We start from the raw sequence: 27,948 nt of genomic DNA on the forward strand, positions 1-27,948 counted from the left end.
TTTGACAGGTCATGCTGTAACTCATGTTTGGTGGTTTCCTTCCTCCAGAAAACATTTCTGCTAACACAGACATTCAGGGTGAAACAAATACACAAAAGACTGCTAGAAATATGGGTACAGCTGGGTACTTCCAATTCCTAAAAGCCACACTTCAGAAAGAAGTTCATTTGAAGACAAAAGCAAGCTTCCGGATGTAACCTGCTTCACTGCATTCCTGCTACAACACAGGAGGCACCTAAGCTCTGATGTTTCAAAAGACAGAGAGAAAGAGAAAATAGAAAGTTTAAACAGGTTTATTTAGTTCTGTGCACTGTGGGTGAGGAGTTTCACAACTGTCATAGGAGCTCTTCAAAAGCTCTTTCAAATCAGAACTTCTTAGCTAAGATTTAACAAAGATGATTATACAACAAAAAGATCTCTGGTTTGAAACTATGACTCTTGGTTAAAGTGAGGACCATTTTTAACATCATTAATATACTGTATTAAAAATACTAGGAGGGGATTTTTTTCCTAAATCAGAAAAGAAAAAAGGAAAAGAGATGGGAGATGATCAAGTCAATTAGACCTTCAGTTTCTGTGTTACAGGCTTACAATTAACATTTAAGCACTGCTTGAACAGTTTAAATTACCAGACTAGAGCAGCCTGGACATAGATTTGTTTGGTAGATTCTGTGTTTGCTGGTGTAAGACCTTTCTGCTTTTTCACTTCATGCAAACATGAATTCAGTAGTGGGCCACACTTGGGCTTCTTCATTCAGTACCTTGTTTCAGTGCAATAAGAGAAGTTTGTATTTTTTGCTTAGGATTTAAATTAAGGCTCCAATCCAGAACTCCAGAAACCAAAGATTCAAAGTGAATCAGTTTCAACTTGATGGCCCTTCCCCATTTAAATCCTGAGAGGATCAGTGGCATTCAATTCTTTCAGTGTTTCTGGATGAAAAAACTTTTCTTCTTAAAAAGAGGAGTCTGGTAAAACAGAGGTTTGAGCTTTGAGCTTAGTATTAAATCATCCTCCCATACACAGAAAAGTAATTTTACCTATAAAACACACTGTTACTATCTTACACTACTATTTATACATCCATGCCAACTGCTTGTCTTTCATTTCTCCGTAAGATCCACTTGGGATGCAAAAAAGGCTAGAGCAGAACAGGCATACACTAATATATGCTTTCAAAACAACAGCAGACTAATCACTTTTAACAGCTATTAGTATCTGAAGGGCAAAATTACAAATTAAATGAAAAAAACCCAATATTTCTTAGTTGGCCAAATAAGGATACACTTGGTATTTTCTATGCCAAAAATTTGACATTAATAAAAATGGTAAGTCACTTAACTAGCCAGCCTTCTAGCCTAATTTGATTTCACACTGGTAATTCAATACTGATTAATTCTGTTCTTGCTGGGTTCTATCTTTAATTGTGCAATTAGTTCATGAACACACTTTTAGAACTGTAGTCCAATGAATACACCAGGTGTTGATATTTCTGCTATCATCCCCTTGTGAAAGGAGACTTATTATTCCAAAGTGAAATGAGGGAGGGGGAGGCAAAAAACTTCACAGAAATTAGAGATTAAGTACCTCTATGTGCTTTCAATTCATAAACACTATGTCTTAAAATGAACACTTTGCAGACCATTAACTGCATTTGTGAAATGGATGGGCATTTTCAGTTTTCTGAAAAGCAAAAGAAAGAATCAAGTAACTGTTCCTCAAAGAAAAGAGGACATGCACTTACTGCACATGAAAAAAAAGGTTAATATAAACTGAAGACTGAACAAAATGCTGACAGTGGCCAGTCAGCACAAGACCCCAAAATAATTCTAGATTATTACTGGAAGTGGGAACTGGGCTCCATGCTTCTGTATAATTATTTTTAATCAATAGAAAGGCAGTAACACTGGTGTTTAAAAAAAAAACCAACAACCATATGTGGTTAAATACTCTTTGAAATCAGCCAGCAGAGAGCAAGCAATGCCTTTATATAAATTAACTAAATTCTGAATATACCCCCCCGTCAATACCATTTCCAAAGTCAGCTGACACCCAACTGTAAACACAGTCCAATTCTGCTTTCTAGACACAAGATGACTGATAGGAGTCATGCTGGAAACCCCTTATTTAATTTCAGAGAGTAAGAGCTGAAGTCTGCCATTATCAGGCCCTCATATTTTACAATCAATCAAGATTCCTTTGAGAAACTCAGTCACTCAGAATTCTTTCACAGACTATGAAAGCAAGCTGATGGGTGCTGTAACTTTTGCCTTTTAATGCTGAAGAAAACAAGTCTGCACAACAGACCTATTATTCTTCATCACTTCCTTTATTAATAGTTTAATTTCTGCAACATACTGCAGGCTAGTTTGCTTAGCATTCCTTCTGTGCAAGCAGTCATCTTCATGAGGGCAAGAAGAGGTAGGTGTGGGGGATTACTAATCTGATTCTCAAAGCATTCATCAATCTCAGAGATTTTTAATGGATGAGTGTTCTAAAGGTCTGAAGGAAATCAGATCTGAAGACAATAATGGATCACCCGTTTCTTCAAAATTTACATATACAACAATAGCACAGAAGGCCAACAGCGCATTTGTCTGTGCAAAATAACCAAGTCAAAAAGGGCATTATACAACAAATACCCTCCTAATGCTAGAAACTTTGTTCTGGCAGAGCTGACAAAGCTGCATGAAATATCAGCAGATTTCACAAACAGCATGTTTTATATGTATTTTCACATGAAAATATCAGCACTATCTGCAATCCAATCTTTATTTTTTTGAGAGGAGCTCCTCAGCCTCTGTCTCCTTTAATTCCTCATTGACCCATAATCAAATGCCCTTCAGAAACAACTCTATCTCACCACATACAAACAGGACAGAACCTAAAAGCTCTTTACTTTATGTGTGTGATGTATGTGCATCCATAAAAGTCGAAGAATCCTAGGTTCGGATGCCCTAGAGCAACATTTTCAGAAACAACCTTTGGTGCATGAGACTTTCAGTCGACTGACTTCCACAGTTTTTTTAAGCATTGAAGTTTTAAAGTATCCCATTGATTTTTTTAGTCAGTTCTGAAATCTTTACATGCACTTTTAAGTGCTCAGTTGCAGGTTATCTTGAATTAATCCCTGTCACTAATTTTATCCTAAACTGCTCACACCAAACATGCTTTTTTCCAGTGGCTAGAGATCATACAGAAGAAAAAGAAACCTAATCACTCCTAAATTAGAGTCCTTCCATTTCAGTGTTAGAGATCAAAAAGAGACACTGTATTTACCTCTGAAGTAGAAAGGTAACCTCTTAAGTACATTTCCCTGCAATAACTTCCTGAAGTAACTTACTCTTCTCTGGTACATGAATGTAAATATGAGCTACCGCATCCAGAGTAACACATAAGTAAATAGTAAATAAATATGTTTTCAATTTAGTAATTCTCCTAATTACTTTTAAGGTCTAGGGTTCAAATTTACATCTGTATGAGAAAAAAAAATAATCAATACTTTCAAATTAATCATAAAACAATTTACCACATCTTGTTTTCACCTGAAAGCCAGTGTCCTTTGCATCATGTTCATGTTTAAAATTTAGCAAACTAACATTCATTTCAAAATCTCCAAACCATGTAAGGCTAATCTAAAATTTAGATATTGTTATATTTGATTTTAGTCTCTGAGACCTAAAGAATTTGCAGAAAGCTGACACTACACACTATCCTACTAACACTGTTTTTAAGATGGATTTCCTCATAAAAATTGTTTACTATTGCTAAAACAACTATTTTACATTCATAAAAATTACATAAGTGGACTACCATAGTAAATAACAGGAAGAAATGGTACCAGTAGTTTCCATTTCCCAGAGAAGGCATTTTTTTTCCTGACACAATATTTCAGCTTGGTGATAGGAAACCCTGCAGGTTGCATCTGTTAATTTAGAGGGTTTAAAGTATAAAGCTACACTGCCACAGTGGGGACTACCTTTTGTTAAGTTATTTAAATTAGCTGTTCTGCCTGCAAAAATGAAACAAACAAATGACTCATTCAGATTGGTTCACTCCTATCCGATGCTTGCTGTGCTGCCTAACAATTCCAAGTTGGACCTGTGATTATGACCTCTGAAGCTTCCAGTTCATTCCACCACCACATTTACTCTGCTCAAGTAGCCCTATAGTTAGATGAGCATACCTTCAGAGTTCAGTGTAATAAGGGTGACGTTGTTTCCAATACTTTGGCTTCCTATTTGTCCGCTGTTGGAAACTGAGTCACTGGCCTCAGAGCCACTCTCTCCATCTTCATTGTGACTGTCGTCATGCCCAGGAACTTTCACCACTATGGTGTTCTGCCTACGTCCAGGAACAGCACTATGGAAAAGAAAAGTAGATAACTTTGGGAAAAACACAATCCTTCTTTAGGAACAGCATCACTGTGAAGGAATTGAAAACACTGACAAAATTACATATATTATAAAAGTACACCACTTTAAAGAATCCTACTCCTGTTCATAACTCAAGTTATAATCTTACTCTATTGTTTAGACATCCATGCCAAATGCTTGTCTCTAATTTCTCTGTAAGATCCACTTGGGATGCAAATAAGCAGCAAAGGCACACACTAACATATGCATTCAAAACACAGACTAATCACTTTTTTCTTTTTTTGCTATCCAGCAAAATAAAATGTAAAGAAAACTGCAGAAGAAAAAAAAAAAAAACTTTTAGATACACCTTTTAAATTTGCATCAATGGAAAAGTCTAGGCCCAATGTGCAAACAAACAACAAAAAATTATACAAATATTATTTAAGAACATTTTCTACCCAAAATCTCCAGTTCCACTTTATTTAAAATTTGCTTTAGACAGTATAAATTCTAATAAACCTTCCTTGGGTGGCTGCACATTCCTTCTTCAGCCGGTTAAATACAGGATCTTGGCACATCCCTATGTGATTATGCAACCATGTAAAACACATGGAGCTGTGGACACTTTCTTTCAACTAACATTGAACTAATCCTACATCCTCCAAGAATACTCTCACCCCACCATGAGTTAAGCATTGCTTTATACCTTGCCTGTTGATGCAAGGCCTCTACAGGCAGAACTGTCCGCCTGGTTAAATATTCAGGTACCAATTCCATGTCACCCTCTACACTATCACCTAGAACATTCCTCATTTTTTGTCTTCAAAATGCTGCAGAGACTGGACCTGTCAAAGGAGGGAATGAAGGGGGAGGATTCCCGTAACCGCTACTAACTTGCTAAGGATATTTTCCAGGGAATCCGCTGCTCTGCTCAGGGGCTCTTCCTGCCCAACCATCTTGGCTACAATTGAATTCTGCCGGTCATTGTTCAGTATTACTGTTGTCTGAGGGACAACACTACAAGACAAAAAATCAGAGAGGAAAATGGAATGTAAAGGAGCAGATCTTATAAATAATACATTAACAGTCTTACGGTTTAAACAGTCTACTTGGAAGCAGAAACTGCCTGTATGCCTTCCTCTTTCTCCCAGCATCGCAGTTCTGTATCAAATGCTAACACTGGTAATCCATCGCATTTGACATCTGTACCATTTCAAGTACTCAACTTTTTCAGGGGACACACAGCTTCAACAGAATTATATAGAAGTCTACCACTCCTGGCAAAGCAATAAGGAATTCATCAACTCAAGATACACAGGAAAGAAGTCTGTAAATCACTGCTCCAAAGAGCCAACAGATTTTTGCTTTGAAAAGTCTGAGCATGGGCATTTTCAGAGATCTATGGCCGACTTACATGGTAATGCACCATTTGAGTAGGATAATTCTCAGGAAAAATAATGTAAAAGTGTTTATTCCAAAACGGGATGATGAGCTTAGTTAAAAAGCATGCATTGTCTTGCAGGGCTGGGGGGCTTGTGGAGGGCAGGAAGACAAGAGGGGTACTAGGGCATCAAAGCAGAACAGGGAGAGACTGCAGCTTCAAATAATGACAAGACTGAACTAATTCTTGTGTGCATTTAACATACAAAAAACAAATATTTAAAACAGGAAAGCATTTAGCTTGTGAGAAACCAGAAAGCCTTCACTAGCACTTACAATGTAGAAGAAAATTACTAGACAAATGTTGTATAGAAAAAAACATATTAGATCTACATTATCATACAGAAGTAAATATGAGAGTTAACTGGCCCTGGCATGCAGTTTATCATTTGATTTGTTTTCACAGATTATAAACATTATTCCCACACCATTACTCAACATTCTAAGGCATGGTTTTGATACTTAAGACTGTTTCTGCTGTACTCATGGTAAACTTAAGGAGAGAGGTTAGAAGAAAGCCTTCTCTGTCTCTAAATCACACATTTTCTTCTTTCTCTCTGCTTCCCACAATAAATAGCCCACTCTTGTTTTTACCATCCAACATCTCAAATATGACTGATGGACATTTATTTTTCCTAACTGTACCTCTTAACTAATTGTTGAAACACACAAATCTGATGACAGCAACTGTCTATTTCAGCTGTAATAGGCTGATTCACTGCTTAAATATTCATGAGTCTACTTAAGACTTTAGGTGCTACAGTAGCCATTGGTAAGACCTAAATAAAAGATAGGAAACTGCCCTAAGAGCTAAGGATAAATGAATCAACTTTGGCACAGATGAAGTGGTTGACAACAGGTTTTCTGGATACAGAAAGACGCAGGACTACCTTCCTTTAACAGTAACTGTGTCTGGTAGTAGCAACAAATGGAATTCCTCATGGGCTGCCAAGGATCAGGTGGACTGCAAACCTTGAGAAGCTCTAGAAGATGTTTGTCTCATCATAGGTGAGTGCTGACTGTGCTATAGCTTTTCACCTGTATATGAATTTCAGTTTATACTAAGCAATAAATGGGGAGGTTCTGTTAGGTTTTCTCAGCTGCTATCTAGAGTCTAGGGGTTTATGATGCTTTCATAGTCACCTTTTCAGAAGTTTCTCCATTATCAAGGGGAAAAAAACCCTACACATTCTTTATTGAATAAAAAACAACTTCTGCCTGTTTTCTCAATGCCAGCACCAAACATTTCAAAACAAAAACGCCCCACACCAAACACTTGATAGATGCAAAACTTGGCAGTGGCTATGCTAGCAGCCACCCCAGCCTAGCATCAATACTATCTGTTCCTGTTACATATCCCAAATTGTCCACATAGCCACATTTGAAGTTTTCACAGGCTGGTTTAAAATGTTCAAGAATTTTACACTTCCTTTTAGACACTGTTCTTTATCACCATCTTTCCTGAAATCACTTCTGAATGCCTGTTTAAAATGTCACTTACCAAAGCTTATTTTTAATGAACACTCTGAATAATTAATTTCAGCTGTAGAGATAAATGCAATAAAATTACATTTATAAAAGTCCTTAGGATTTTACTCATATTAAGTTTATATTTGGAAAAAGAGAGACTTAGCACTAAAAATTGGCATAAAATAGGGAAGAAGTTGGGGGAGTTGCCCTTTGGGTTTTCTTTAGGAATATTCATTTTTAAGGAAGCCAATCTAGAGAGTGAGCTGGATGGCATATAGCTAATTTAAGCAAATTTAGAATAAGGAAATGCTTTTATATAGCCCACCAGCACAGACTTATCCCCTCCACAAAGCATCAGTGTATGTTCAAGCTTGCTTACTTTAATGCATAAACATTTTTTACAATTTATCCCTAAACAAACACCAACAAAAACACTGGCTCCTCTCCAAGAATTAACTTTTCCCAGTTAGTAGAGTGGATTATTGACAAGAAAAATCCACCTGCAGTTGTTTTGGTAGGAGCCACTAACTAAACATTTCATTTTACTGACACATATTTTCCTGGTTATACAGCACAAACGCAAAACCAAACACCACATTCACAAAGAAAACTTCTGCAACAAGCCACAACTACCACCAAATTGTCCACCAATTGTTTTACATGTGGAAATGAACTGTTCTCAAGTTGTAAGGAATCAAAGAACCCATAAAGCAGTTTGGAGGAAAAACAAAGTCACACGAGTAGCAGAGGACAGCTAGAATAATTGTTTGGAAATGCTCAACACCACACAACAAATCTACAACCACCAATTAACCTTTCTCTGTGACTTCTCTCTCCTGAGTAGGAGCTCTAGTTTGAAAATAACTGGAGTTTCTTGTTTATTATCAGGAATCATTAGTGTTGGATAAGAGTATCTGTATCTACTAACACAAAGACTCCAGTAAAACTCAATACTTTTTCACTCTTAAAGAAGAAATTATGCATGTTTTATGCTAAACTCCTGAAGAGTGATGCTTTCAAAACCAATCTGCATGAGGTGAATGGGGTAACCTCTCAATTCAAATCATAAATGTTAACCAAGGAACTACAGTTCTGTCCATGATATACATCGAACAAGAACGGCAACAGAATTTGCTAACAAATTCTGACAATGAGGCATCACAAGGCAGAAAGTTTTCAGAGCTGATGCTGTGAAACTTGAGCAGTTACTTATCTGGAAGAAAATAACAACTGGGACTAATACAAAAAGGTTCCACTATGCTTGAAGAAGGAGAATTTCACAGGATTGTCTTAGGCTCCAACTTGTACACAGGAAAAATGGATACCCACAACATTCCCTGCAGATATGGGAATATGCTTGCTGTTAAATTTCCTGTGAGCTGTTTTATTCTCTGTTTTTAGATTATTTTAGAGACAACAAGAAATCCAATGAATATAGAATCATAGAATTATAGAATAGTTAGGGCTGGAAAGGACCTTAAGATCATCCAGTTCCAACCCCCCTGCCATGGGCAGGGACACCTCACACTAAACCATCTCACCCAAGGCTCTGTCCAACCTGCCCTTGAACACTGCCAGAGATGGAGCATTCACAACCTCCCTGGGCAACCCATTCCAGTGCCTCACCAACCTCACAGTAAAGAACTTCTTCCTTATATCCACTCTAAACTTCCCCTGTTTAAGTTTGAACCCATCACCCCTTGTCCTATCACTACAGACCCTAATGAAGAGTCCCTCCCCAGCATCCCTACAGGCCCCCTTCAGATACTGGAAGGCTGCTCTGAGGTCTCCACGCAGCCTTCTCTTCTCCAGGCTGAACAGCCCCAACTTCTTTAGCCTATCTTCATACAGGAGGTGCTCCAGGCCCTGATCATCCTCATGGCCTCCTCTGGATGTGTTCCAACAGTTCCATGTCCTTTTTATGTAGATATACATGTTACTATACATACATGTTAATATACATGAAATTAAATAAGGAATTCTATGGAAAGCCAAAATACTGGGCTAACCTGACAAAAATCCAGAGGAAATCATTAAAAATTATTTCAGCCTTGCTTACCCTCATACTATTCTTTTTTTTTTTTTTCAGTCTGTACAGCTCATACTGGTGATGAATTTACTTTAATCATTACTTATATTCTAAAATACAGAAAACAAATTACAAAGAAGGAAAGCTTCTGATATTCACTCTGATCCCAAATGAAGCAATTCTTCCTATGAGTGCTGCCAGTACTATACTCATGGAGAAGATGGAAAGAAAACATTATTAAGAAGGGTCAGTGGGAGTGCTTCAAAAACCCCGTGTTGCTGCACAGGACTTTCCATTTGTGTTCATGTGCTCCTTTCCCCATAAGCATTAGAACTTGGAGAGACTCGTCCTGCAATTTTCCTATTCTTGGACACAACTCAGTGAAAAATTAAAATGCATGCAACCTACAGATAATATTATATTCTGGGAAATATTTTTGAATGCAGTTTACCAAATACTCTGTTAACTTAGAGGTGAAAGTATTTCTAGAAAAAATAAACATACCAGATAACAATTTTCAAGTGTACACATTTAGCTTCTGCCTTTTCTCTTTTTTTTTTAATATAAAAGGACATTCTACATTTTGCATAAGAAAATTGCTGCCAAAGATAGTTTTCAGTATGGAAATGTGTGAGTCATAGATATGATCATTAGTCTTAACTGTTGGTTTTTCATGGCCAACAACCTGTCAATCACACAGAATGCACCCAATGACATAAAAGAACTTTTGGCAATACCAGGACCATCATCTCCTCTTCTTCCCATATGAGGTTTTCATTTAGAAAGAGAAAAATAAGGAATAAGGAACTGACATTTCTATCTTCCACAAGGTACAAGATCAAAAATGTTTCTCTAAACCAAAGAAAATGACTTGTGATGAAAATCAGGCCAAAGTTTTCAAACACGAGTGCTCTATTTAGACCATTTCTGAGCCGCCTTTGAACATGTGATCTTGCAAGCAGGTAATTAAGAGCTCAGCTTTGGGACTCTGAACTAGACACAGCCTCACAAACTGCTGTTTCCTGGCCATGTAATACCTTGTGGTCACTCCAATGCTCACACAGAGGGTGCTGCTTATATGGAGGCAGGGCTCCTGAGGATATCACTGTCTCATCCTCTAGTGTACATCTCAGAAGGAGATACAGAAAAAGAGGGGATCAGGAAGGCTGGAGTTGGAGTTAGCCCTGGCAGACTGCTTGCTCTGAAGCTCTCCAGCCAAACACAGCCTTAAGGAAAGCAAGTCTGGGAAACAGACCTTGAATTCTCACATCTTCCAGTTTACTGCTGTGGGGTGGCACATGAAGACTTAAGTGTATATAGCTCATAGCAGGGTGGGGGGGCAGGTGTCTGGAGGAATATTTCAATTGGCCCTGCCATGAGGGAAATCTACAAGTTTTTCAAATTATACAGAAAAATACCATTTTAGAAGTGTGGCATTTTCCTTACTTTCTTTTCTTTTTTATCTTTCACTAACACTTGTGTTCATCTGTAACACCAGCCACTCTGCCTCTTTCCATCACCATTTAGGGAGATAATGCTAATTGCTTCTTCCTCCTGATGACCACCTGCTTCCTTTGCCTTCTGCACATACAGTTAAGATTCTGCATCCAAAGAGGAATGAGAAAACTGACTTATGAATTTACACTATGGTATGCATGAACAAAACCACAAACTGGCAAAGCATACACAAAATTACACTGGATTTATGTCAAAAAACAATGAATGCAGCTTCTTACCACCCAGGAGAGAGCAAACTTGCCAACAATCAGATGATTCACCACAATGAAGACCAGTGGAACACCTGCTGTAGGGTAGGGAGCTGTACGGGCACTTGAACAGTTAAAATTTCAACATCCCTAAACTGCATTCACCCAGTCAAGTCAATTGCCAGAAAAGCAGCAGTATTATCCATCATTTTCAGTGAGAATTCAGCCATCAAAAATTATCTTTGGATTCTTTGCATCTGGAACATCACATAAGAGCAGACATTATAAAGACAGCACTAATGTTTCGATCCTGTGAGAAGACAAGCCAAAGTACACCAGCCGTCACTAAAGAGATTCATGGATGTGAAAACTGAGAAAGCTGTAATCAATTTATAATAAAGATAAAGCAAAGGCAGCATTTATTAAAACATACTGTTAACAGCTTAAAAACATTTAACAACAAATTTTCAGCTCAAATAAGTAAGAGCCAGACATTTTCCAAGTCACAAAATACATTTATATGGAGTTTGTTGTATACAGCCTCACCTAGAGAGCGCCTCTGAATTGGCTGACAATCAAAGACATGAATCACTAGCTTTAAGACCTATTTTATCAACCAATTTTAAAAGCTGTTAACTTCTGTTGTGGATTATTTTGCTCTGAGAAAAGCTAAACACACCTGTACAAGCAAACAAGTGTAGTCATCCACAAATGACAACACCCATTTCCAACTAGTTCAACAACTAACCAACAGTCAAGCTACAAGGGAGCTGAAGAACCTACCACTTAAAACAATGGGGTTTCTTTAGGGATCTTACGATACAGGTATGCAAGCAACTGGATACCGTTTCGGGGGGGTTTGTTCTGTTTGGGTTTATTTTTAAGGGGAAAAATGAAGGGGGGTGGGGGGTAGGGGCAGGGAAAGAGAACCCAGAATAATTTCTTTTACTTCAAACTCAACTGAAGCTACGTAAAAGATCAAATGAATCTTTTGGCCTCAGAAGATATACAACAGCATCAAAACCAGTAGGCCAAATGCAAACAACAACTAGAACTGAAAAAATACTGCTAACAAATGTCATTGATTATTAGTGTCTCTGATTATGGACAAGAAATGAACAGGCCATGACTTATAAACAGGGACTCTGCTTTGAAAGGCACAGAGGCACCCATCTGCTGGCCTGACTCAGTCTCAAGGGAGGTGTGTTGCCTACCAGGGGCAGGGATCAGGGATGTGGCAGAGAGGCTGCCTGCTCTAGTAAGTCCCACGGACTATTACCCACTCCTGGTGATCCATGTGGGTGCTAGGGATACAGACAGCAGTAGCCCGGGGAACATGAAGAAGGACTACAGAGCCCTGGGAGAGGTGCTTAGGGGCTCTGGAGCTCAGACTGTCTTTTCATCAATTCTCCAGGATACAGAGGAGGACCTTAAAAAGGCTAGGAGGATTGGGCAGGTTAACAAATGGTTAGAACGGTGGTGCCATAGTCAGGGGGTTGGGTATTTAGAACATGGGACTCAATTTGGGAAGCCAGGTCTACTGGAGGCTGGTGGAGCCAGCCTTAGTAGGAGGCTTGATAGGCTGGTCAAGAAAGCTTTAAACTAGGTGTGTTGGGGGAGGAGGGCATCATTCCATCCCAGCATTTCCAGCACCTATAATAAATGCTTGGAGCTGCAGTGTGCCCTCACAGCACAGAACACCCCCCCCCACACACACACAGACCATGTGCTGGGCTGCATCAAAAGGAAGATAGGCTGAGAAAGTGGGGAGTGTTCAGTCTGGAGAAGAGAAACCTGCACGGAGACCTCATAGCAGCCTTCCAGTATCTGAAGGGGGCCTGTAGGGATGCTGGAGAGGGACTGACTCTTCACCAGGGACTGGAGTGATAGCACAAGGAGTAATGGGTTAAAACTTAAAACGGGAAGTTCAGATTGGATATAAGGAAGAAGTTCTTTACTGTGAGGTTGGTGAGGTACTGGAATGGGCTGCCCAAGGAAGTTGTGAATGCTCCATCCCTGGCAGTATTCATGGCCAGGTTGGACAGAGCCTTGGATGATATGGTTTAGTGTGAGGTGTCCCTGCCCATGGCAGGGCAGACAGAACTTGATGATCGTGAGGTCCTTTCCAACCCTAACTATTCTATGATTCCAAATACAAGCATTTTTAAAAATAAATGTAAGATTAAAAAGATACAGGTAATACAACAGCAAAGATACTTTTTCAGACAGTATAGGAAGAAGTTAACAGTTGTTACCCTTCTTTGAGCCTTAACTTCCTGAACTAGAGAAGTAGTAGTAATGCAGCATACTAGAGACTGAATTAAGCACAGAACACAAAAGGTTGATCTGTAAGGGATATGCAGGCTTGACTGATCTTGAACACAGTTACTATAAGTGATCTACTGCAGCCTTAGTACCAAAATAGGAATTGCTTTGTTTAAAAAACACTGTATGAAAAGAAGTAAAGACTTTGAACCCTTTATTATGCAATTAGCTACTTCTAGATTTATTTTCCAAAATTTCTTACAAAGTAAGCCAGCATAAGCCTTACTTATGTGGCACTAGATGTCTGGGGGTGAGGGAAGCAGTGTTATAGACTGGCTCTCAAGACACTAGTTAACTGACGCCTTGATGGTCACCAGATAACAACAAACTGTAAATAAATACAACATTAGGGTTCTGCAAACAGAACTCAAACACACAACTCTTACAGAGCAGATTTGTAAATAACTTCCATGATGTACCTCTGTTCTCTTGCTTTTCACAACTACCCAACCACACTTGCCACCACATACGTATTTTTATAGATAGGCCAAGGATGCTGCTACTCTGAGAGCTCGTACTAGATCTTTAATTTCCATACACCCTGAAGGGATACTGAAGAAATACCGCTCTTGACTTCTCACAAAGAATACAATTTTAAAAGTTATTAGGAGCAGATTTCCTGTCTCATACTCCACCCTTCAATATGGAACAAAGCTAAAGATATGCAAAAAAGTACAGTTCCACGAAAAGGAAAAATGCTGTTTGGAAAGACATTCAGATTCCAAACAGCGTGTTTTTTACGTTTGGAAATGTATCAGTTAAATAGCATCTCTTGCCAAATAAAGCAGATGGAAGACTGGCTCTCTGCCATCTCACCAACCTTGCTGAGACCTTGCTAGATGTTGGTCTGTTTCATTCTTTTGAAGCTGTAAGTTCACCTATAGCTCCTTCCCACCTTGCTTAAAGTAAAGCTAGGACTCTCCAACACCACTGTAGATTATTTCTTTTAAAACTACACTACTATGTATTACTTTCCATGAGTAGCAAGACCAGTCGGTTTCACAACTGTTAAAAATACTGGTACTTGAGTTTGGTGTAAACTGGTACGCAAACTACTTTGAAACACAACTTAAAGTTCTGCTCTTTCCAGAGGAAAACGAAAACTCCCCCCCTTTAATCACAAACTCATTAGCTGCTCTTCTCTTCATTCATCCGTTTTGTTGTACTCAGAATTAAATACCCCAACTGACAGGAAAGGTTTCCAGGGAGTGCTCTTACCGCTGCATTTTCAAACTCCAAATAATCTCCAGAGACTGTAACATTAAAAGATTTAAATTCTCAAAGCTGGAATCCAAATGAATATATAAGGCTTTTCTGCCCCCTTCTGTTTATTATATGCTCGATAAATTACTTCTTGAAATAGAGAGTACGTAACATGCTTCCACAATCCAGTGCAGCGATACAAATACAGTAAGATTTTTAGGCTTTCACTAAAATATAATCCTACTAACAATTTTCAGACTTTTTACAACATTCATGAGGTAAAAACTGTCCACTTCCATTAAACACAATAATTCTTTTCCATTGTTATTTAGGTAAAAGGAAAAGTATAAGCCGTATGAAGGCATTTATCCTGAACCAAATTTCAAGTCATGTACCCTTTACATTTATTTTTTGAATGCAATAGCTGGCTATGCTCACAGAACCACAGAATAAGAGCCAATGTTCTGTTTTCCCCAGAATTCATCTAGTATGACCCTTATGGGTTTTGGCAAGGGGGCAGGTTAACCCACATTTTAATACTACTATAATTGGTTTTAAATGCTCTTAGACACTAATTACAACAGTAAATGCCACCCCTAATCTATAAAACTGAAAGCCTTTTTGATCCTTATGCATGCCTCTCTTTTTCATTCTCAGATACCCTTACAAATAAAGGATGTGGATTTCTAAAATGTCTTGGCACAAGGGGCAAATTCTGTGCACATTCAGTTCTCTTGTTTCCTAGCTCACTATTGTGAATAGCAATACGCTGCGCCACAAGGGACTTCACACAACTGCCCTTCTGCTTTTGTGCTGTGGCTTTCACATAGGTTTTTTTCTTTACAAAATGAGAATAAAAGGATTCACTGAAGCCTTAGACACAGAACAAAGTCCCTGTGTATTAGCTAAGTGGGAATAAAGTGTTTACCCACGTGTGGTTCAGAGCACAAGTTACTTCCGACGCTTTAAGCCTCCTAAGTTAAAGGATTTCACACTTGCCATGGGTTAAGACTAGCAGCTGGGAAAATTTACTGTGCAATTACCTGGCAAACGGGGAAAAAAAACTGGCCTTGTAACACATTACAAAAACAAATCCTCTGAAGAAGAGAGTTTATTACCAAAGACTTTATTTTCAGTGCATACTGCTGAAAATCTTAGCTAGCATTATATTTAAGAATTCAAAGCTGTGTCTCTCCAAAAGCCTCGCAGGCACATTTTAAACAGCACCACAATTAAAAAGATCCAAGCCACATATTTTGCATTTATGTCTCAGACATAAGTTATCAGCTGCTACTTGCTAGACTCTAATTTGAATCACTGGACTATTATAAATATTTCATCAGAAACCATTAACCTAAGAAAACTGGACTTGGAAGAACGAATCAACACAGTTCAAATCTTGGTCAGTCTGAAAAGGTTTGCAGAGTTCCATCCCATACATGCATGAATTATTGAACTCTCCAAAACACAGATGAAATATTAGTACTACATTGTCTTTTTAATTCCATAACTGACCTTGCACTCTCAACCTAAATGCTATCTGGACATTATACATTGTTTCTGAATTTATCAAATCTCAACAACAAATTACTAAACACTTGGCTCCTCAATATCTTAGTGCAACAATAATGGAATGTGAAATTCCAATGAGAACACTGCTGTACAAGCTACTTAAATCCAAGATGCCGTTTCTCCTTAGTCCTGTGTGAATTTTAACTCCCAGTAGTGCAGGCAGTAAGCATAAAATCTTCACAAACTGATGGTTTGTTACAAAAAAAATTCACTTGCTGATGATCTGCAATAAAAACTCCATGCAGAAAACCAACAGGGCAAGCTTTATTTCAAAATATTTAAATCTCTACCATAAAAGTCCAAAAATTACCACCATTTACAGCACTGCTGCTGTGGATCTTGCAAGATATACAGCAAAAAAAAAACAACAATAAAATCAGTCATGAGAGTTCTTGAACTATTTTCAGTATCAAGTTGTAGTGATCCTAATTATAATGAATCACAGACATCCATTTAATCTGCAGCAGGTACTTCTCCACAAAACATGTGTTTCGATACAGGTAAAACAAAAAGATGTAAATTGGTGTTCTTACTGCTATGCAGGACCAGAATCAGTCTCGAGATGTTGAGGCTGACAAGTTCTTCTGACAAATTAGGAGACTTTGGAAAGTATTTTCATGTTTTCGGGGAATCAAAGATGTCGAGATTGGGGTCTTGGTTTTTTTTTTGCACCACAGCCAAAGAAACTATCACTATGCAGGATAAAGAAAGAGCGGCTGACAAATGGTTCATTTATTTGATTAGCGCAGTTTCATAAACTGTATTTCTGAATGCAAGACAGAACCATAATTTTCAGATAAACATGTCTACTATACATCAAGAAGGTATTTGGGTTCTTCACCCATACTACTTACTTAATTCAAGCCACACAGTTTTTCCAGACTAAAATACTAATCATCACTACCTGGTAGTATAAGGTGATAGTAGCTAACTTCCTTTAAGAAAGCCATACAAAGCATACTGCACACATTCAACTTGAGAGTGTGCGAGTGTGTATGGTTTTATAAACAAATGCACATGAAACAAATCCCTTTATCACCTGCTTTGCAGTGAGGACTTGGGAAAAAGGGAACAAGCAAAAACCCAACAGTAGACAGAAGAACTGAAAACAGAAGCAGGTCTGATTGCACACTCAAGCAAGTTTGCCGATGACACCAAGCTGTGTGGTTCGGTTGATACCCTGGAGGGAAGGAATGCCATCCAGAGGGACCTCGACACGCTTGTGAGGTGGGCTGATGCCAACCTCATGAAGTTTAACCATGACAAGTGCAAGGTCCTACACCTGGGTCGGAGCAATCCCAGGCACAGCTACAGGTTGGGCAGAGAAGAGATTCAGAGCAGCCCAAGGAGAAGGACTTGGGGGTGCTGGCTGATGAGAAAATGAAGATAATCTGGCTGCAGTGTGTGCTCACAGCCCAGAAACCCCACCATGTGCTGGGCTGCATCAAAAGGAGCGTGACCAGCAGGTCAAAGAAAGTGATCCTGCTCCTCTACTCTGGTGAGACCCCACTTGGAGCATTGTGTGCAGTTCTGGTGTCCTCAACATAAAAAGGACATGGAACTGTTGGAACAAGTCCAGAGGAGACCACGAGGATGATCAGGGGACTGGAGCACCTCCCGTATGGAGACAGGCTGAGAAAGTTGGGGCTGTTCAGCCTGGAGAAGAGAAGGCTGCGTGGAGACCTCAGAGCAGCCTCCCAGTATCTGAAGAGGGGCTACAAAGATACTGGAGAGGGAGTCTTCCTCAGGGACTGTAGGACAAGGGGGAATGGGTTCAAACAGAAACAGGGGAAGTTTAGACTGGGTATAAGGAAGAAGTTCTTTACTGTGAGGGTGGTGAGGCACTAGAACAGGTTGCCCAAGGAACTGGTAAATGCTCCATCCCTGGTGGTGTTAAAGGCGGGGTTGGACAGAGCCTTGGGCTATATGGTCTAGTGGAAGGTGTCCCAGCCCCATGGCAGGGGTTCAATGTGGATGATCTTAAGGTCCTTTCCAACCTAAACCATTCTCTAATTCAAAAAAAACAGAAGCCACAAAAGGCACTGAAATTGACAGCGCTCTTGGCCAACCAATGCAATTATGAATGGGAGTTCACGTTCTCACTCCCTTAGCCAAACTTCCACTTTACCAGTAATCTTTTATCCACACATCAAATTTTTGCTTATATTTGTGCTCTTTAAGAAACTTCGGATCCTAAGCAAAATTTTTAAATTCATAAAAAGGGGCAAATAAAGTTGCAAAGTTTTAATTACAGTCTTTAACTTTTGTTAATATTGACTTTGTTCCCTCATTGTGAGTGTCCTCAAAATGAACACAGTGAAAGTAGATCACAGACAATTGTGCCATTTTCCTTCAACCCGCTCCATACCCAGACATAAACAGACTGGACTTGCCTGAAAGAGCTATTCACACCAGGACAGCACAATCATCCTCAATTCTTCATGAAAACAAAGCCATTAAACAGAACAGATTTGTTAAACAGAAACTACAGACATGACACTTGAACTGGTAATTTAAAATAAATGTTTGCACACAGCACCACAGACTGATGATAGAAAGTGACTGGGAAAGGTTATAGAGTTTATTGATGCCCCAGGGTCCAGTCCAAAACAATGTTGAAAATTCATCTGTGGTTTTGTCAGCCACTCCTAGGCTTGAAGGTCTGCACTAAAGACACTGCTGCATGAGGCCCCAGAAAGATGCTCAACCACAAGATGTACTGAAGGATAAATAAACCTGGCTTGCTTATAGAAAGCAGACAGAATTTCTCAAAACCCGATGACCTCCAAAGCTGCTCCAAACAAAACCTTTATAATACATTCTGATTAACACCCCAAATCACTGACATCTTGCTAAGCTGCCTGCTAAGTTGTCCTGGGGTCTGGATCTGCTTCCAGGGAAATATTTTTTCAGGCCTAAAGTTGAATGCATGAGCTCAGGCTCACAGCAGGCAAAGTAATGTACCTGCAACTTGAAAATAAACCATGCACCATACATCTTTCAGGATATTATATTCCTCAATACATGCATTGTTTTAAACTGGCTACTCAAAAAATACATCTTCTTGCAAGTTGAGGGTCTTCAGACATCTCAGTTTCAGTTAGAGACAGAAAGAATCCCCAAGCTTTATAATGCTAATTTATCTATTAATGTATTAATAAAAAGGAAAGAAAAATACCTATAGATAAAACTTGGATAGTTGTTTATATCAATTAATGAGTTATAGTATCAATTGCAGCAAATATAGGAAAAAGTTTAACTACATACACCAGCAGCTCCACAGTCACTATTTAGTGATAAGAACTGAAGAATTACTACTCTAAAAGCCTGGATTAACATAGTAGGAGAGTTTATTATAATCTATAAAACACCTTTTGATAAAAAAAGCTACAAAAATGAAAAAGCTATTCAATACCTGATAACATGTAATTAGGTTGGTCAAGGGGTTTGTAACTCACAGGGCAGGGGCCAGGGGAGACCAGAATTCTAGCTATTTCAGTTTTTATACCAATACCCTGATTATATTTCTTTAGGTTTGTTTGACTTTTCCCCTAAAGACTTTACACAGGAGCAACAATAGTTTTCCTAAATTTCGAAGGAAAGTTACCCTACGTCCAATTTTTTCCAACCCAACTCCCTCTATTTTACTATTTTATTTAAAACCATCTCAGTTTTCAATTTCTTTACTACAAAGCCACTTGTAAACAAAGAAACAATCACACACCAGAAACACAGATCTGGAACCTGGGAAATCTGGAGCCAAAAGCCTTGCCAAGTAGCACGCTGCAAAGTAGATGGACAAATCCTGTTCTTCAAAGCCTATTACATTGTTTTAATTAAACTTAACAGTTTTATTAATGAAAGACACCTTAGAAAATAAAGCATGCTCATACATCACATCTGTTTCACAACTGCATATAGAAAAAAATATTGTTTCCTACCTTAAGGCAAAAAAAGACACTGTTTTCTAAAACTAGCTGATTGAGCCTACCAACACCACAATTAAATGCAGACAAGCCTATCTAAAACACCTCCACTACAAGAAACATGGAAAGGTTTGGGTTGGAAGGGATGTCAAAGCTCACCCAGTTCCAACCCCTGCCACGGGCAGGGACCCCTTCCACTAGAGCAGCTTGCTCCAAGCCCCTGTGTCCAACCTGGCCTTGAACACTGCCAGGGATGGGGCAGCCACAGCTTCTCTGGGCACCCTGTGCCAGCGCCTCAGCACCCTCACAGGGAAGAGCTTCTGCCTAAGAGCTCATCTCAGTCTCCCCTCAGGCAGGTTAAAGCCATTCCCCTTGGCCTGTCCCTACAGGCCCTTGTCCAAAGCCTCTCCCCAGCATTCCAGCATAAGCAGCTCCGGTCCAGCCCACTAACCAGCCTTGTTCAAGGATACCATATTAGGTCTTTATGCAGTAAGCGAGTGCATTAAACTCTGCAATTCCATTTAACTCTCCAATTCCCATTAAAGACAAAAATATGTGCAATTCTATCTCTACGCTTAGTGACCAGTATCCTTAATGGGTTAGCCACAAATGCATATGGTAAAGAACCAGATGTATGCGGTCTGTATTTCAACTTTACCATAACAAAGGCTCAAGGGAAATATCTGTACAAAAGAAAAGCTCAATTTACCTATGAATTTCCATATTTCACAGAAACACTTTTATTATTAAATATGAAGAGAACACCAATTTTAAACTTAATTCCTTTTCAAAATAACTACATTTTAAAAATTGCTCTCAATTACATCTATTTACCCAAGAAAAATGTGCAAATAACAGAGCAGAACTGCACAGTGTGGTACTTCCAGAAAATGCCCATAAATACAAATGATGAAGGGTTCTGTGAAACCAAACCAAATTCCAGTGTTATCAGAAGCAATCAACCTTAACAATTTATACTTGCGCTTACCCACTCAAAAGAATGAATAATGGAAAGACACTGACAAAAATAACACTGTTCCTAGGCTGAAATCTTTCAGATTAAGTATTTTCTTCAAAACATGGATAAAAGATTTGAGTCACACTTTCACACTGTGCATTCATCAATTTCTAAGTCTCAAGACCTGGGCACATGCTAGATTTCAAACATCATCTGAAGCTGCCATACAGACAAGCCATCAGGCACTGCACCAGCTCTCCTATCCAAGAAGCTTTCAGCAGCTACTGGAATTTTTGACCAGCATGGTACCTCATAAAGAAAAGAAATTAAGAGGGGTTTAATAGCCATACTGCCAGGAAATGTTGCAGACAGAGGAAGAGAGTCAATCACTTCCTGGATGGAAAACCAGGGCTGTGCTAATGCTGCACAAAGCCGGACAAAGCTCAGAACACTGGGACAATATACATACTCCCGTTACTGATTTATTACATTATTTTGCTACTGGTTCTTGGCTCTTTTCAAACTCCGTATAGTTCAGCATAACTCTGTGCAATCTGAAGATTTTTGCCACCTATTTTACTAGTTCTGAAACCGTTTCACAGCCTTTCCTACAAAAAAGAAATTTTTAGAAACTTTATTATCACTGTGTCTCTGCAGGTAATCCCAACAACTCTGTGGTTTTAAGCAGCAGCCACTGAACACTGAGAAAATTCTTCCTAAAACTCATTTCCACCCCTTTCCCTGCCTCCCCAGGAAAGTAAGATTTAACATCTCCAATCCTAAATAACACTTTACTCTCTTATGACCAAATCTGACAGAAAGAAAGTGTTGGAGAGACACTAAACACCTATTAAAGTCTGTGGCCAGGCTAAGGACAAGCCCGCAGCAGCTATCTTCAGCAGTCAGGGATGCTACTATCACGGGAATAGCACGGAAGATTTCAAAACCTCATAGCAGAGAGCATCATGGACCACATAGGAGACACAAGGCTTGTGCAGTCTAAAGGCAGAGGATATAGGACAAAAAACCTATACAAAACTGTACTTGTTTAGTTCTGCTTTTCCTGCAATGATTTATTGAGATTCAACAGCTACATGTTACTCCATATTCTTTACGGCCTATTGCTGTTTCCCTCAAACCAGTTTAATTCTCACAGATTTGGAATTACTTTCTTTCAAAAGAAGTTCTCCTGTTAGTTTTTGCTGTAAAGTTCTTACTTGCAGCATACTTGAAGATCCAGAAGTTAACCTATTGCTCCCCTGTATCTCAACCATTCATAGAAATCATTAATTACACAGTTCTACATAACCTGTACTTTCTTCCTTATCTCCACTGCAATTAGCTAGTATATAATGAAGTATTGCAACAGCAGATCAGGGTAAACAACATGAACAGAAGAACTGAGAACAATTCAGCCTTCATGAAGATGTACTTATGCAAAATATCAAAAGCAGTAGACAGAACTAATTTCTGAATTCAGCATTTTGTAGTTTTCAGAAACATCAGCAAGCCTTCAAAAAAATCACATATCCAGAAAAGGATGTTGGAAAATTTCCACACATATCACTTCTCATGTATTTAATAAGGAGACAGAAAGCAGAACAAGACGCTAACAAGCATTACATTTCTGTCCTGGGAGCTAGTAACATGGAGTGGTTCCTGACTTACTGCAAATCTTCTTAAAATCTTCTATTTCATATCCCTAATAAGAATTCTCAAATGCTGGAAACGACAGTTTGGCAGAAAGCAGGTAGGAGTTATCCCGATAGATCAATGTGTTAGGTTTACTGAAGAGACAACTTATCATTCAATGTAAGCCCGATAACCGCTGCAAAATGAGACTCCTACCTCCATAGAGCAGCTATATGCACAGATTAACACTCCATCTTGTAAGAAGCCAGTGCACAGTGCTGCAAACAGCATAAAATCCCAGATCAAGCCAAGGCAGGCCATAGTACGTAGCTGTGAATTCACACGGTATGCTGTAACTGCACAATCCCACCACAAGATGACGCAGGGGAAAGCGTCTCTGTCCAAGCTGTCAGTTTGAAATATGCTTAGCTCACCATGAGATGAAAACAAAGACAAGTCTTAGGAAAAGCAATTTGATTTTAAAAAGCACAAATAGCACAAAGCAATCAAACTGTGTGATTTAAAATGCACAGTTCATACACTTTAGTGTGTGCACTACCGTAAAACAAATTTTGATTGTGTTAAAGCTGCACTAAATAAACGCAAATAATTACTAAGAGTATTACAACCAAAATTCACTACAGAGTGGAAAAGATAACAAACCCTAAGGTATTTACTGAAGAAGAGAATGAGTTTGCTTCACTGGCAGTTTAGCACCACCTGGTTGAACGTTTTTGCTGGAGCACCAAACCCAGTATTACTGTAGCGGCAGAATGAGAAAAATAAGATTGAAGAATCTCATTCAGATGCTGCATCTGCAAATCAGTATCCAAAATACTGACTCTTGTTGGCAGCTCTCCACTGCCATCTGCGATGTAAGGGGAAGAGGGAACTACACAGAGAGTTGATACAACAGAACAGACCATGCAGGCATTAATTGGAAATAATCAACAAGTGATAAAGGTTTTCATGAATGAGAGACAGGGAAATCAGTGAAACACCATCACTGTGAAACTGAAGGGCTACTAATGCCAAGTTAAACACATACGCCCCTAGCTATTTTCTTTTGAGTCATATAGGCCACAGACTGCTAAAAGAACAAAAAAGCCCTCAGTGCTTTGTTGGCAAGATGTATTTGATAATGTGCAGCTTCATACCAACACTAACAAATATTTGGGGCAGAGAATCTTACAGTCTTCAAGACTTCTATCTAAATCATGTTCAGACTGTCTGAGAAGCCATCGTCATAAATCTGTACACCCAACACAACAGATTAAACACCAAGCTCACCATTAACACAAAGGACACACTTCTGATGGTTACAGAGATTAAAAACAAACCACCTCGGGTCTGGCAAATCCCATGAGAAACACAAAACAGTACAATTTACAGAGGAAAGCATTCACTGAACATGAATTAACAGACTCCCAAAGGGACCATGCATTTCTGAAAGTGTTTTGAAGTCTTCTGTGCACAAACCACAGTTAAATTCAGCTTCTGCACAAGAACTCGAAGATCTCTAACATAAAGACAAATAAAAATTTAGCAACAAATCTAAGGAACGCTGCTTGAGAAATAATTATTGATAAAGACTATTTAGGAAAAAGTTGTGTTTACTCTAGTTACTTGAGCTATGATCCAAACAGTTACTACACATACCTTATCTCTTTTGATACACAACTTAACCAGAATTAACCTTTTCAACACGTAACTGGGCAGCCTTCAAAAGCATAGGTAGATGTAGGCACAGCACCTACTTTAAAGAAAAATTAAATGGAAAAAGGGAAAAGGAAGACGTCCCATGGTCAGAATGTTCACCACCAGCACAAGAACAAAGACAAGTGAAGAAATTCTGAACTGGGGCCCAAACACTGCATTTCAACATCTGAAAAGGAAAGTTGTTTTGGAAAAGACTGAGGATATCAGCTGTTCCTGACTGGAAAGGTGACTGCTTCAGCAGGAGGAGCAGAGATTACTCCAATTTACACTGAAAATAAAAAGGATACATGAACTTTTAATACAGACATCAAGAAACACATTGGTTGTGTATTAGTTTAGATTTTTAAATACAAATAAGGTATTTTTTAAAGAGATTAGACTCCATTCATCAGTAATCACACTTAGTTAGCAACCATGAAGTAACAGTCAGCATTATGCAGCAGGTACGGGTACCTGAGCAGAATGTATCTCTCTCAGGTAAAAACCTCCAACTCTGAACCCTTACAGTAGCACAGTTACACTTCACCCTGCTTCATAAATGCTTGAACTGAAAGATATAATAATAAAATGCAATTACAACCTTGAGATAAATTTAACTTAATATACCAACTATAAAAATAGCAATACTGAAAGAAAAAATAATAAGACAGTAAGGAACCTAGGAGGAAATGGGTCCAAAGAAGGGTCATGTTTGTGGTGGTCTGGGTTTTTTCCCCTTACATCACATGGGTGAGCCCCACAACATAAAGCAAGGAACTGAATTTTCTATAGAGCTCTAGAGTAGTGCACTAAAACACTGCGCCAAGTATAACATACCAAAAATACATACAAAATAATCTTCAGATATTGAAACAGCTCAAAGACAGCGATAAAGATCAGAAGATGGAAAAGCAGACTGACAAAAGATGAATTTAGCATATCTTGACTAGAATACTATGACATATGCAACTTGCCTATACACCTTTGTAATGGAGAATAAAAAGTAATTATTTAGAGAAGTATTGAGGTTTTTCTAACTATAAAAGTATGAATGAGGAGGAAAAAGTTGTTAGACAAAAGAGACTTTTGATAAGCATATTTCTCTTGCTGGAGTCATCTCCACAGTAAAATGACAGGCACATTTAGATTCAGATATTTAAAACCATATTAAGCACATCATACATAAAGGTACTGCAGGTCAAACCTGCTCTTTCATCAAAGTGGATTAGATTATTTAACAGATTTTCCACTTCCAACTTCTAACCCTCCCAAAAGCAGATATTATTCTAGAAAGAGTCTTTAGAAAATAAGCACATAAAACAAACTCTGTTGTCTTTCTGGTGAAATAAAGGAAAATGAAAAGTAATTAGAATGATGAACTCATTAACTCAAAACAGCCTCATAAATAAAAGCAAAGCAAGTCAAAAAAACCTGTCTAAAATAGCTGATGAGACTTTTCCAGAGGATGGATGAACCAGTCTTCAGTCAAAATGAAATGTGAAATGTGGAAATAGTTGCAAACTGTCCATGGACCATAAGTACGTTCTAAGTAACATCATGAAACTGGTACAAAAATTACCTTCAAGATAAATTAACTCTACACTCATAAACAGCACTCCAAGCTCTTGACAGTTATACAGAAAGCTGCAGAGTTTGATGCCAAAGAAATGGATTTACGTTATTTTAAAAAGCATGTTGATGAGTAATCTGTTCTTTTCTTACCATCGTACTTTATTGCATGTCTGTGTAGCGCCAAGAGGAGAACCTGCCACCATGGGGACTTGGATGGGGCTGTGCTGTTTGTTCATGACAAGATCCAGCTTCTCTTCCAATGATTTACAGGTAGCCTCTAGTGCCAGCAACTTTGCCTCAATGCTATCCAACCGCAGGCATATTGTCTGATTAATGGAATACAGGAAGGACTAGAAAGCGAGAATGAAAAAGAAACTGATTTTAAAGACTTACGCATTTATCTCCAGCAACATACACATAAGGAAGCTACAGACAAATGTGACTGGAAAACAATCCTAAAGGAACTAGGAACGTGCCTAGTGACAACATTCATCCACATACAAAACTGATGACATCCAGGAGCATTTAAGCATTCTCAAGTTCTTCCAGATCTTTACTTATAAGCCAAAAGCATCCAAGCCAAACATATTTTCACCTAAGTACTTTGTTGGTATGATTTCATACACATGTCAAAGCCTTTCCATGCAAGTAAAAACAAAAGGATTGTAAATCTATGAATGCATCCTCCTGGATAAAGTTAAGTAAGATCTTTTCTCCTGGCCAAGCACATAAATTCAAATCATTACAGTGGAAATTATATCAACACGAATAACCTCAGAGACAATTAATGCCACTCATTTAAGTTCTCTCCTGAACAGCAAACCAAGAAAAGCAAATAAATAAAACCTGTTTTCCTAAGCAATTTTATTGAAAAGAAAGCCTATTCCACTTGGTTCATCTTGGGAAAAATAGGCCATTAAAGGGTAACATTACGCGCATTCGCCTTCCCAAACAGCAACTATGCCATCTCGTGGCCCACTGTTACAACTTGCACAGCTCACCATGCCGGTTTACAGTGCTGCTCCCTGGTTCTCTTTCAATACAGAGCTTCAGTTTCTACGACCATTTCAGAACTACATACCGTTTAACGTGTGTGGCAGTAAAATACTACTCATATGCTCCAAGGAACAACAAAAACCCCACAAAACTAAAACACACTAGAGAGAAAAGCAGGGGAAGTTCTGCAAGCACAGAAAAGCCTGAGCTACTGAGCCTGAACCAAATCTGGTTTAGCTATTAGGAGAATGTTGTTAGCTTAAAATAATGATTTTAAACATACTCAAAGTATCTGCAAACTGTAATAAAAATACATTCTCAAGTTGATCTTTTAGGTCAACTTTATTCACTTTATCAAAACATGTACCAATAGTGACATTTGAGTCACTGGAATTAATTCTGATGACATTTTATACTGCATGTAAAATTCTTGCTACAGATTTTACACTGGAGAACTAGGCAATCATCCAGATTTTTAAATTTATGTACAAAAATGAACAAACATACACAAGAAGACTATAATTCCAGTACTATGCAATAACATAATAAACAAATAGTTAATTTTACGTTCATTTCTCTTAATGTATTCCCCTAAGTAAGCTAACTCAATTCTATTACAAATAAAAACAGGAAAAGGCATTATTATAACCTTAATAGAAGGATCCTGGCAGTTAATTTCTATACGCTGGCGTTTCAGAGCAGGTTCTACATCATCATCTGTCACTTCATGATTCTCCAGCACAACTGCAAAGAAAAATAAGCACTGCCATAGCTTATAATACAAGAGGACAATTTAAAAATACATTAAATGAATAAAAAAATAAAAGGTTTTTAATTAACATAAAAGGTGTTTAACATATTGTATGTATTCTTTTACACTTACTTGGGTTCTTTCTTAAATATATGTTTTACCATTTCTCAAAAAACATTTCTCTAAATCCAATACTTTATTTCAAGCACACTGAGGTTGTAACACTTAAGCATTACCTTGGATTTTTTTATTAGGAACTTACCAGAAAGTAGCAGAATTGCCACATTTGCTGTTCTGCTTTGACAGATTCTACA

At 38.4% G+C, this 27,948-nt stretch overlaps 1 protein-coding gene across 4 annotated transcripts in view; it reads right to left on the minus strand.

Annotated features, from left to right (window-relative positions):
• The window catches only part of BANP (BTG3 associated nuclear protein), a 151,763-nt gene that overhangs the window by 108,168 nt on the left and 15,647 nt on the right, over nt 1-27,948 (minus strand). For all 4 annotated transcript variants that reach the window (XM_061477358.1, XM_061477357.1, XM_061477356.1 and 1 more), the window contains exons 3-6: nt 27,533-27,627; nt 26,038-26,237; nt 5,251-5,373; nt 4,185-4,360 (exon numbers count right to left, since the gene is read on the minus strand). In XM_061477358.1, coding sequence (XP_061333342.1) covers nt 4,185-4,360; nt 5,251-5,373; nt 26,038-26,237; nt 27,533-27,627 — 594 coding nt within the window. The remainder of the gene's footprint in view (nt 1-4,184; nt 4,361-5,250; nt 5,374-26,037; nt 26,238-27,532; nt 27,628-27,948) is intronic.

Source organism: Pezoporus flaviventris, unplaced genomic scaffold (assembly GCF_033815535.1).
Source record: "Pezoporus flaviventris isolate CSIRO_AGI_PZ_B2104156 unplaced genomic scaffold, CSIRO_AGI_Pfla_v1 ptg000105l, whole genome shotgun sequence".
NCBI classification, from domain to species: Eukaryota; Metazoa; Chordata; class Aves; order Psittaciformes; family Psittacidae; genus Pezoporus; species Pezoporus flaviventris.